This window comes from Artibeus jamaicensis, unplaced genomic scaffold, assembly GCF_021234435.1.
Source record: "Artibeus jamaicensis isolate MK-2021 breed Jamaican fruit bat unplaced genomic scaffold, CSHL_Jam_final contig_64, whole genome shotgun sequence".
Taxonomy (NCBI): Eukaryota; Metazoa; Chordata; class Mammalia; order Chiroptera; family Phyllostomidae; genus Artibeus; species Artibeus jamaicensis.
Window position 1 is genome coordinate 15,985,341 of NW_026521911.1, and position 12,702 is coordinate 15,998,042.

The 12,702-nt window shown below is 38.9% G+C and overlaps 1 protein-coding gene across 3 annotated transcripts in view; it reads left to right on the forward strand.

Moving 5' to 3' along the window:
- Positions 1-4,631: 4,631 nt before the first annotated feature.
- LOC119044483 (Putative N-acetylated-alpha-linked acidic dipeptidase) overlaps positions 4,632-12,702 on the forward strand; it is a 55,528-nt gene continuing 47,457 nt past the window's right edge. Inside the window, exons 1-2 of one of the 3 annotated variants that reach the window (XM_037138837.2) lie at positions 4,632-4,862; positions 7,086-7,197. In XM_037138837.2, the coding sequence (XP_036994732.2) occupies positions 4,748-4,862; positions 7,086-7,197 (227 nt within the window). In that variant the 5' untranslated portion in view covers positions 4,632-4,747. Of the gene's footprint in view, positions 4,863-7,085; positions 7,198-9,259; positions 9,387-12,702 lie in introns of those variants that run through there. The other 2 variants (XM_053670720.1, XM_037138838.2) reach the window with 2 other exon arrangements.

Genomic DNA, 12,702 nt, shown 5'->3' on the forward strand with positions numbered 1-12,702 from the left:
AGTTTCTGAGTTGGAAAGTTAAACATAAAGTACAGACCTTAGAAAATTAATCAGACAAGTGTCTGTTTTAGCTTTCAAGCCTTCTTCCATCTGAGTTCACAGGAAAATACTAGGATTCTTGGTCATCGCTGTTTTAAGTAATTTCATCCTAACAGAGTTAGATTATATACAGTCTCTCCAAGGCTGATTAGCCTGCACAACTATTTTTTATGATTTACGTATATGGTAGCCCTGCCTTATCTGCAGGGGAAATGTTCCAAAACCACCAGTAGATGCCTGAGACCACAGATAGTACCAAATCCTACATACACTGTGTTTTCCTATAGAAACATACCAATAATAAAGTGTAATTTATAAATTAGGCAGAGTAAAAAATTAACTAATAATAAAACCACAACTATAACAATACAGTGTAATAAGAGTTATGTGAATGTGGTCTCTCTCTCTCAAAATATTTTATTGTACTGTACTCACCCTTTTTGTGATGGTGTTAAACAATACAATGCCCACACGAGGAAATGAAGTGAGGCAATGATGTAGCCTCATGTGATCATATGCTATGATCACATAGCATTAGGCAGCTACTGGACTTCTGAAGATTCATCAGGAGGGTCATCAGGCCACGACAGACTATGTCTTGCCTTCTACTCACAAATTTAATATCTTTACCATCTTAAATAATCACTTATCTTGCACCACGGCCATAATTTTTGCAGTTTGAGGTTCAGAAGTGAAACTAGCATAAATTTCTTTTTCCTTCATCCCGACTTCACTGGTAGAGGACTCTGTTCTTACTGTGAAATTTAGCAACCTCAGCAAAGAAATTTTCTTTCTTTCCTTATCAAGTCAAAAATGCTCAACTTTTTACATAAAAGAAGCACTTTATGGTTTCCCTTTATTAATCCAAATTGCCAGCATCACTATAACCTCGGCAGATACTGTGTGGATATGCTAAATAAAACAATGTTTCACATCTGAAGTGAGACTGAGCGGGATGTCCCGAGATTTCATCACGCTATTCAGAACAGCAGTAAGCTAAGGAATTTTTAATCTCTGGAATTTTCCATACTGAAACTGTTATAGAACACAGGGGTCCAAGGGCAATAATATGATTAGAAAGGACCCCCTACTGGGCTTGATTGTCCATTGCCAATAGGTAAAATATCTCTCAATTCCAGAGATTTGTGAAAAGGAAAGAAAATGTTTATTTAATGCTATACACACTTAAAGTAGTGACCTAACGTCTTCATTTAAAATATCAAAGTCCTTTAGGATACCCACACATGCACACAGTGCTTCCTTATCCCCCTGCCCTAATATGAGGTACCGTTAACTCAGGAAAAAAAGCAGACGTCTGGGATCCAGGCTCCTGGCACCGTCAGTTATGTTGCCATCCAGGCAGGATCTCTAATTAATCCAAAGCTATGTGGCACCTTCTCATGGTCTACTGGCAGCAGTTCTTTGTACCCATTTTTCAGGCAAAGTCTCTCCTGCTTTCCAGGCCATGTGGCCAAAGGGAGCACCCTGCAGCTGTGTGTTCCTCTTCTACCAAGGCTGCAGGAGTCTGCACTCTGGCCAAACCACATGGATCTCTTTTCCTGGCAAAGCCAACAGGGGGTCCCCACTATGGTAAAGTTGCTCTCTCCAATGGCTACCATGTCTGGGTTTAAATCCCCATGCCAATCTTCCTTTATACCCCCATTTCCAACTCCTCCTATAATCAGTTACACCTGCCAGCATTCCTGTATTATTCCAAGCTTCCTGGGCTGTCATCATGAATCTGGGCGGTAATCATCCCATGTCATGGAGCCAATCTTCTTCAAGCTCCCACCCAGGCATGTAACTCAGGAGACCTGCCCCCCCTCCCCCAGTTACATCTTGGGGAGAGGGACTTCCATCCCCCTGGCTTCAAGCATGGCCACAGCTATTTAAGATATTTAAGCAACCAGCCAAAGGTTATAAATATGTTAAATGACGATGCCTTGGATTAGCTGCAAAGCTGTTGCTGTACAAAACAGCCCTGCATGTTCCTGCTCCATGTGTCCCTTCTCCCAACTCACACCTGTGGGGGAAGGGGTGAGGACACCTTATATGTCTTTCTGATATCTCCTAGACAACTTAGGGTGTCTGGACCCCATTCCAAATCCCTTTTGGGGGCCCCCCTCTTGGCTGTACCCTGTATCGAAACTACAGAAATTAAACCTGCAGAAAGCTAAACCATAAATAAGGGGCATGGGGAGGGGGAGGATTTACTGTAGTAGATTCTAGCCAGGCACAGGTGGGGGCCATAATAGCTACTACCTACGAGAATCTGCTTCTCAAACACTGCCGTTTCAGAGTCAGGAATTCTGGCTTAAGCAAAAAAAAAAATATATATATATATATATATATATATATATATATATATATATATATATATATATATTTGGTGTTTCTATGACCCAGCCCAGTACTTGGGCGAAGGTGATATTTAAGAAATGCTTTCCAGACTAATGACTTACACAAGTACATATTAGTAAAGAACAAAAATGCTCTCTCTCATTCCTGCATTACATACTTTCATTTTGTACCATATGGTTCTATTGTTTAAAGAGCTTTGTAACTAGGTACTAACTTTTCATCATCTGGTATTTACTACACAATTCACTCATTTAAAAGTAGTCATTGCATAACCATTATGTGCCAAGTGCTCTGTCAGGCACAATTCCTCTTCTCAGGGAGCTTTGGAGATTCTATAAAAGCTGAGGACTGACTATTAGCAAAGGCAAGTAAGTACATTACCTTTCCCTTATTTAATATTTCCATTCTGAATCTACCATTTCCTGCCCTTCGAGAGGAAGATGATGGTCAGGTCATATTTTACCTTATCTATCTACCTACAAAGTAGGACCAGATATATATATTTTCTGTATAAGGATGGGCATATGACCCCATGAATATATTTCAGGGTGTTCTTCCAGCAGGATCTATTGAGGTTAGCATGAAACATTGGGTGTGGACAATGAACCCATAATGCTCTCCTGAACACAAGCAGTTGCTGTTCTTTCGGTTTATAGCTTCTGCTTTCTGCTATTGTTATTTATCTTTTTATTTAGGCCCTGTCTTCCCACTTTGACTAAAGTTCTTCAATAACAGTAATTATTTCTTATACCTCATAATTGCTCCATTGCTTAGCATGTTATTATTTCAAAGGATGTTTTTAATGTGCTAAGGCATTATGTAACTCTGGAAAATAGACAGGAATAAGATATGGTCTCTAGCACCAAGAAATTTAAAATCTGAAAGGAAATAAAAGTAAAATATGTTAAAAGAATGCTAACAATTAAACTTGAAGAAAAGTAAGGATCAGTGTATTAGTATCAGAGAATGACTAAACACCTGTCAGATCTTATGAAAAGGATTCCTCCCCCCTCATGGAACTTACAGTCTAATGTGGCGGACATACCTTTTATAACTAACGAATATTATTAGCACACTCTATATGCTAGGCAATGTGCAATGTGTTTTACATGAATTAGTTCATGTAATTATCAGGACTTTCCAAAAAAGAATTAAAAATATGTAATATGTGGTTATGCAAGCCACACTAGGTTTTTCTGTTGTCACTTCCATTATTTATTTTATACAGGAGGCAACTAAGGGTTAGTGTGGTTGATGAAAGCCTTCCCTTGGCTGGGGGCAGAAGGCAGTGATGGGTGGGGGGAGGCTGGCTCATGTTTGCCCTTCTTCAACTATGAAGGAAAGATGATAGATGACGTTTCATATGAGGACTTGAAGAATAATGCAAAACCCAGTGGGATACTCCCTTGTTTCTCTTGATTTTGATATTTACTATACTACAATGTAACTGCATTCACTTGTATATCATCCCAGATACTGCGATCCTTTTTGAGGCGGGGGACTTTATTTTACACATATTTGTACCCATAATTCCTGGTACAGAATAACTATTTAATAAATACACTTTCAATGAACAAATGAATGGTTGAACTGGAAAACTTGCCTTCAGCAGGTTCCAATATTATTTCTCTAAAAATGGTTCAAAGGGTGGGGTGGGAATGATTTCTTAAAAGTTTATGAAAATCAGTGACATTCGTTAGGAGAAAGAGCACAGTGGCCATTCAGATGGACACCACCTCCTCCTGGTTATCCAACAGAGAACGCAGCACCACTTTTTTTCCTACTAGTCCTCACTCATTAAAATGCTGTAAAGTATTTCACAGGATCCGGACTGGGGAAACAAAGCACTTGAGAGATCACTCGGTCTAGTTCACCAACCAGCCTGGAGCGAGGTCCGTGCATCTTGTCCTGGACAGACAAGAGGGAAGCGTTCTTCTATTCAATTACCCTGGCGATCCTCCTGGGTTCTCTTTTCGCGAGTCAGATTTTGGTTTGGCAATGAAGAAAGGAGAGTAGCTTTTTCTTTCCCTTTCTTCCTTTTTTAGCTTTCATTTTTAAATAAACAAGAACTAGAACTTTTCAATGTACACTTTTTTAAAGCGTTTCTCCAAGGGGGCAGGGTGCTCCCCCCTCCCCCAGCGACAGCTATTGCCGCGCTCTCCCTGGGATTGGTGCAGAGGGGCTGGAAATACCTCGGGGGCGGAGAAACCAGACTCCGGGCTGAGAGTGGACTCCAGCGCGCAGGGCAGTACCATCCTCGCGGTCCTAGGTGGAGAGCCCTTGGCCCTCAGTGGGGCTGCAGCAGAGGCTCAGGTCCCAGGAAGCCGCCCTAACCCCGCCCCGCGAGATGTGGAATCCCCTTCACGAAACCGACTGGACCTTTGTCGCTTGGCGCCGAACGCGCTGGCTCTGCGCTGGGGCCCTGCTGGCCGCGGGACTCTTCATCTTCGGCTTCCTCCTCGGTAGGGGCGCGCCCGCCAGGCACACCCGGGGCCCGCCCGGCAGTTCCACTCTTTGCTGGAATCGCCGGCCGTCTGCGCTGTAGGGCCCGGGGACTGTGGTTTGGTGTGTGGGGAGGTGGGGATGAGCCGCCGGGGACTAGGTGGGGGCTGCTGGGGGCGGTTCACGGTAGGGCTCTGGACAAGCTCTTACCCAGAGTAAAGAGTAGAAGGGAGGGACTCTGAAACTGGACTTCTGATGGTCCTCCCGCTGGAGCCCCTGGAAACTGGTACTTCTTAGAGTGAGCGGCAACTCTCTGGACAGTTGAACCAGCTCCTGCAGGGCGCTTTGCATGAAATGACTCGCCCGTTTGGGGTCTGCGTCTGCTGGTGCCTGAAGCTGCTGCTTGTATGCCTTAGGTAGACATCTGAGCGTTGCCTCAGGAGAGCACTTTTCTCCTACCTTCGTCCTTGGGAGTAAATAATAGAGAAACACTTGGGAACTCTCTGACCTCATTGTCAGCTCTCTGAAGAGATCGTTATATACAGATTCTTTGTTTTGCTGTCCCATGTACCGATTTGCAGACCTAACCCAACTCGTTAAGAAAACTAGGGGCAGCACAGACAAGCTCAGACTCTTAAATTTTAATTTTGACTCTGCCACTTCTTCGTGGCCTTGAACAAGTTACCCAGCCTGTTTTAGCCTCATTGTCCCAATCTGTATGATGACGATAACATCTGCAATTTGGTGGGAATAGTAAGTAAAACAGAAGGTAGAGTTCCCAGCACACAATTGGGGTATCGGAGCTTTTCTATACTTGATAAGGAGAGGCTTCTCATTGGGACATTAATGCGCAGGACTAACCTAAGGTATTGCCAGGTAGTTTGCCTGCGTTCTGAACTCTGGATTCCCTTTCTTGGATTCAGAAGACCAGGGCATAGATTTTAGGATAGGAAAAGAACTGAGCCACACTCTGCTCATACTAACATGTGGTTATTAGCGACTGCCTAGGGTTGTCGCAGGGCTTGAGTGAGATGGGTGCTCAAGAAGGACACACTTCAAATTAAGTTTCGACTTTTCAACTGTAAAGAACAGCAAGGTTGGCGTGGGAATTAAAATCTGTATTTCTTCAGGGCATATTATTCCTAATTTAGACCTGAGCAGCATCCTCGTATTCACTGCTCAGTGGCTGACACAGAACAGGTTCTTTATTAATATTTGTTTATTCTTCCCTAGAATTGTCTGCTCTCCCCTCCCCCACAGGCCTCCCTCCTCTTCATCCTATTCATTCTCCAGACCTCAGTTCGAGCATTTAATCCTCAGTGCGTCCTTCCCAGGTCCCACAGGCTAATCCTTTGTTTTGCGTACAGGTGGGACGGTATTTCCATTTGCTGCCAACCATTTATTTCAGTACACCTCTGTGTGTCTGTGCGTGTGATTAATTACTGGAAAGTTCCATGAAGGCTGGCCGGGTGCTGATTTTGGTCATCATTTTATGCCCGGATCATGTCATTTCTCTAAATAAATCCTGTAATCATGCCCCTTTCCCTCAGCTTAAAAGCCAACCACAAGGGCTTACTTCTGTGTTATCTTACTACCCCCATTGCCTCTGGCCTCTGTGCGCTAGGTGTCTTGCAGGAATGTTGGGTTGATTACAGTTCGCTCTAGCTTTCTGAAGTTGAACTTATCAAGCCTACTGCAACAAGAAACATAAACTCTCAGCATATTTTCTTTTAGTTTCAGAGACAGAACAAATTATAGGTCTAAGTTTCCTTCAACTCTTTGAAATAACTTCTGTATTTGAAGTATATTCATAATTAGTTCATTGTAAACATTGATTAAATGTTTATTCTGGATCAGCAGTGAACAGTGACTGTGGATAAAAGCTTTAAGGGAAAAATGGATCTCATTTTTATCTTGATTTTCAAGAGATCTTGTTCATCTCCATTAATTGAAATATTAATTTTAGTGCAGATTTCCTCATGAAACATTTCTTAGAGAAACAGCAATTATCACTGAAACTGAATAAAATATATGTTGCAATTGATTTGTAATTTAGAAGTTCGTGCGTGTGATTTTTTTTCTCCAGTAGAAGTAGGCAAGAGACATTAAATTTTAGAAAATTTCAGTGACTGCTGGAGGTCATTGGTAAGTTATATTTTATATATGATGGAGATAGCAATAAGAAAAATTAGGGCCTGTCTGTGAGCTCACTTCTCACACCTATATTTGCATGTATTCTACAGGGTGGTTTATAAAATCCTCCAGTGAAGAAGCTACTAACCTTGTTCCACAGCATAACGTGAAGAAGGCATTTTTGGATGAATTGAAAGCTGAGAACATCAAAAAGTTCTTATAGTAAGCATGTACTTGAAAGTTCACATGGAGAATTTGTTGGAAAGTTTTAGTCTGTTTCAAAGTTTTGATCCAATATTTTGTATATAGGAACTGACTTTATTTATTCACTTAGTTTCATTTGTTGAAGATCTTGTGTCACATTTTATAGGGACAGGATTATATATTTTATCTGAACTTTACCAATAGGGATGTTTTAAAGCAGGAATCAGCAAACTCTGTGTACAAAGCCTGCTTTTGCTGGCCAGCTCATGTCTGTCACTACTACTCAGCTCTGATAGTGTAGCACAGAAGAAGCCATAGAAAATGCATAAAGGAATAAATGTGGCCGTTTTGGTAAACTTTACTTATGGGTGCTAAAACTTCCATTTTATATAATTATGTCACAAAACATTTCTCATGATTTTTTACCTGTTGAAATGTGATAACCATTCTTAGGCATGGGCTATATAAAACCAGGGAATGTGCTGAATTTGGTCAGTGGAATTTATTTTCCCATCTGCTGTTTTAGAGGAAGATAGTATATTTTGGTCAAAAGAATAAACTTGGACTTTGGAGTCTGTCATATTTGAGTTTAAATTTCAAGTTTAAATTTCATCTTTGCTCGTTAATAGCAAAGTAACCTTAAGTGAATACTTAACCTTCCTGAGCCCTTCTTTGTACATCTATAAAATAAGGACAGTGATGAGGATGAACTTAGAGAGCATGTATGTGACATTGTTCACAATCTAGCTTCCTATTTCCTGAATAGCTGTCTCTAGTATAAAGCCAAAGAGGTAAATAAATAAATTTAAAAACTGTTTGCAAAGCAACTAAAAGAAATCTTTTGTATAGAATAATTACATGTAATGTATTAGAATATTTATCTTTTCAAAGCATAAAGTCTCTTTTTAAAAAAACAAATTTCCTTAGTGCACGAGTCCCAAAATACTTAGTGATTGAAAAATTCTTTAGTGAATACAGGTTCTAATTTTATAAAAAGGACAGTTTTACATATATATATGCATAAATGTGTATGCACATAATCATATAAACATGTATGTCTATATTAATTCTAAGAGAACTAAAACTGTGAACAAAAACTTACTGGGGTACCTCCCAGGTCTTTGGAAGGGCCATTTTAACTGAGGGGCCCTGAAGCTTGAACTTTGGAACTCCCTCCCCAGCCACTTGCTCTTTCACTATAAGTAGGTATAATAGATACAATGATAATGGAGGTCTGGCAAGATTTAATATTTGCTCTAAGAGCTGCTGTTCCTGCTTCTTCCTTTCCAAACCTGTGGCATGGACTGACCAGAAAAAAAAAAGGATGCCTTCTGTTTATTTCCTTTTGGACCCTTGAGCAAGATAGAAGCAGTCAGCTTCTTGCTTATTCTGTAGCCCTGACCAAGCTGCTCCAACTGCTCAGAATTCAAGGTTGTTTATCATTAACACACAAAAGAGAAGGATTAGGAGAACCCCACTCATCCCTGCAAGGACTGCAGAATCTCCAAAAGCCTTCTGAACTCTCCAGATTCCTAATTTGCCAATACGAGTTGTTATAGATTTTGAACACTTTATAAATTATTACTGTTTTCTTAAAAATTGATAATCTCGAAGCATCCACAAAGACTGTGACATACTTCTCAATTGATTAAAACAGTAAAAAATGTCAAATCTGCTGTTTAATACCAGTTATCTAACTGAACCACAAATCCTTGAGAACTAGTGAGGTGGCATTAGTCTCCCCATGTATAGATGAGAAATTTAAGACATGGCCAGGGTTATAAAAGTTACTAACAAAACCTTTAATACACCACTTAATCTGATTTTATGCCAATTTATTTATCATGAAAAGCAGTCTTTTTTTCCTACTTATCTTTTTTAGGATCAACTTTGCTCCAAATGAAGGGGTTCAAACCTTATCATAGCACATGGTTGAATCCTAGTTGATACACAGCAACAAATGTCACTCATTATAGCAAAGTCTGATAAAGTATTTCTCTCTCTGTCTCTGTCTCTCTGTCTCTCTCTCTCTCTCGTGAGCATGTTCAAGATTCCCCATAACAACTGTTCTCACTTGTAGAGACAGAGTTCTATCTGTGACTTCAGGAAATGTACATAATCTACATCCACTTCAGTTACATCACAGTTTGTGATCTGTGTATTGTAATACAGAAGAAAATAGCAGCATGTTTGCTGTTTGGCCGAAGGTAGGTCTACACTGATGAAGGAATAGATAGATTTCTCAGCTGCCTCTTAACATTGTGTTCTTTTCCCAGAATAGATAAAAGGAAGGAAATAATAAAGATTAGAGCAAAAATAAATGACATAAAGACTGAAAAAAACACAATGCAAAAGATCAGTGAAACTAGGACATGGTTCTTTGAAAAGATAAACAAGATTGATGAACCTTAAACCATACTCATCAAGAAAAAGAGAGAGAAGACCCAAATAAATAAAAGCAGAAACAACAGAAAAGTAATAATTGACACCACAGTAATACAAAGAATTGTTAGAAAATACTATGAATGACATATTCCAATAAATTGGACAACCTGGGCAAAATGCATAAATTGCTAGAAACATACAATCTTTCAAAATTAATTCAGGAAAAATCAGAAAACCTGATTAGACCAATTACAGCTAATGAAATCAAAGCAGTAGTGAAAACAAACAAACAAACAAATAAAATCTCCTAGAAAACAAAATCCTGGACCACATGGCTTCACAGGCAAAGTTTACCAAATATTCAAAGAACTAATGCTTATCCTTAAACTACTCAAAAAAATTCAAGAGGAGGAAGACTTCCAAGCTCTTTTGATGAGGCCAGTATTATCCTAATTCTAAAATTAGATAAAGACACTATGAAGAAAAAAATTCATAGAAAAAAATTTAATATCCCTGATGAAGATAGGTGTTGAAATCCTCAAGAAATATTAGCAAACTGGATCCAGCAATACTTTAAAAATTTCATACACCATGATCAGGTGGGATTTATTCTGGGGATGCAAGGTTGGTACAATATTCACAAATCAATAAACATGATATTTCACATAAACAAAATGAAGGATAAAAGTCATGTGATCATATCAATATATGCAGAAAAAGCATTTGATAAAATCAAGCACCCATCTATGATAAAAATGTTTAGCAAAGTGGGAATAGAGAGATCATACCTCAACACAGTAAAGTCCACATATGACAAACCATAGTCAACATAATACTCAGTGGGCAAAAACTAAGAAGTGTTTTTGTTTAAGATAGGGAACAATATAGGGATGTCCGCTTCCACCATTCTTATTCAGCATTGTACTGGAAGTACTAGCCACAACATTCAGACAAGGAGAATGAAAGGCATTCAAATTGAAATGAAAGAAGCAAAACTATTGTTCATGGAGGACATGATATTTTATATAGAAAACTCTAAAGGTCCCACCAAAAACTAGATCTTACAAAATCAATTTGCAAAGTATCAGGACACAAAATTGATATTTGGAAATTGGTAGCATTTTTAGAAAAGGCTTTATTTATTTTCAGAGAGAGGGGAAGGGAAGGAGAAAGAGAAGGGGAAAAACACCAATCAGTTCCCTCTCACACACCCACAACCAAGGACCAGCCTGCAAACCAGGCATGTGTCCTAATTGGGAAAGAAACACACAGGTCAGTGCTCAATCCACTGATCCATGCCAGTAGGGCATAAAATCAGTGGTATTTGTATACACTAACAATGAATTATCAGAAAGAGAAATGAAGAAATCCCATTTACTATTTTAACAACCAACAACATAAGGTACTTGGAAATACATTTAACCAAGGAGGTAAAAAAACCTATATTTGAAAAATTGTAAGATACTAAAGAAAGAAATTGAGGATATAAATAAGTAGGACATATACTGTGTTCACGGACAAGAAAATTAACATTAAAATGTCCATAGTACCCAAAGAAATCTATGGATTCAATGCAATTCTTATTGGAATATCTACGGCATATATCAGAGATCTGGAACAAATATTCCAAAAATTTATATGGACCCACAAAAGACCCCAAATAGCCTCAACAATCTTAAGAAGGAAAAACAAAGTGTGAAGTATTACACAACTTTATTTCAAACTATACTGGAAGGCTGTAGTAAACCAAACAGCATGGTACTGTCAGGAGAACAGGCATCTAGATCAGTGGAATAGGACAGAGAGCCTAGAAATAAACCCACACCATTTGGTCAATTAATATTTGACAAAGAAGGCTTAAATACAATAAAGTAAAGACAGTCTCTTCAATAAACTGTGTTGGGAAAATTGCAGAGATACATGCAAAAAAAAAAAAAGAAAAGCTACATCACTAATTTACATCATACACAATTATAAACTCAAAATGTAAGTTGCCAAACCATAAAAATCCTAGAAGAGACCATGAGCAGTAAAATGTCAGACATTCCTAGTAGCAATATTTTTGCACCTTGGGCAAGGAAAACAAAGGGGAAAAAGAAACAATGGGACTACATCAAACTGAAAAACTTGCACAGAAAAAGATACCATCAACAAAATGGAAAGGGAACACACACAATGGGAGAATATATTTGCCAATGATGCATCTGAGGAGGGGTCAATTTCCAAAACTTATAAAGAACTCGTGCAATTCAACAGTGAGAATACAAACAACTCAAGTGAAAAATTGGCAAAGGACTGAATTGGTACTTTCCAAAGAGGACATAGAGATGGCTAATAGACATATGAAAAAATGCTTCATGTCACTAATCATCAGAGAGGTACAAATTAAAATCATAATGAGATACCATCTCACGCCTTTTAGAATGGCTGTCATCAATATATCAACAAATTAATTGCTGACAAAGATGTGGAGAAAGGGGGAGACTTCCTGCACTGTTGGTGTGATGCAGCCACTGCGGAAAGCAGTGTGGGGTTTCTTTAAAAAATCAAAAATAAAAGGGCAAGGGGATGAAAGGAGGTAGAAGAGGGTAAAGGGAGGATAAATGATGATAGAAGAAGACTTGGGGTGATGAACACACAATGCAATATGCAGATAATGTATTATAGAATTATATACCTAAAACATATTTTATTAGCCAATGTCGCTCCAATAAATTCAATAAACAAAAGTGGAACTTCTTTTGGACTCATTGATCTCTCTTCTGGGTCTATATCTGAAGAAACCTGAGATACTAATTTGAAAGAATATGTGCACCTCTATGTTCATTGCAGCATTATTCACAATAGTCAAGATCTGGAAACAGCCCAAGTGCACAGATGAGTAGATGAGTGGACAAAAAAGCTGTGGTACCTTTATATAAAGGAATGCTATATATTTTTTGTGACAGCATGGATAAAATTGGAGATTATTATGCTTAGTTAAGTAAGCCAGTCAGAAAAAGATGAATACCATATGATCTCACCTATATATGAAATCTAATGAACAAAATAAACTGAGAAGCACAATGGAAATAGAAATATGGATACAATGAACAGACTGACAGTGGTCAGAGGGAAAAAAAGTTGGGGAGCTGGATG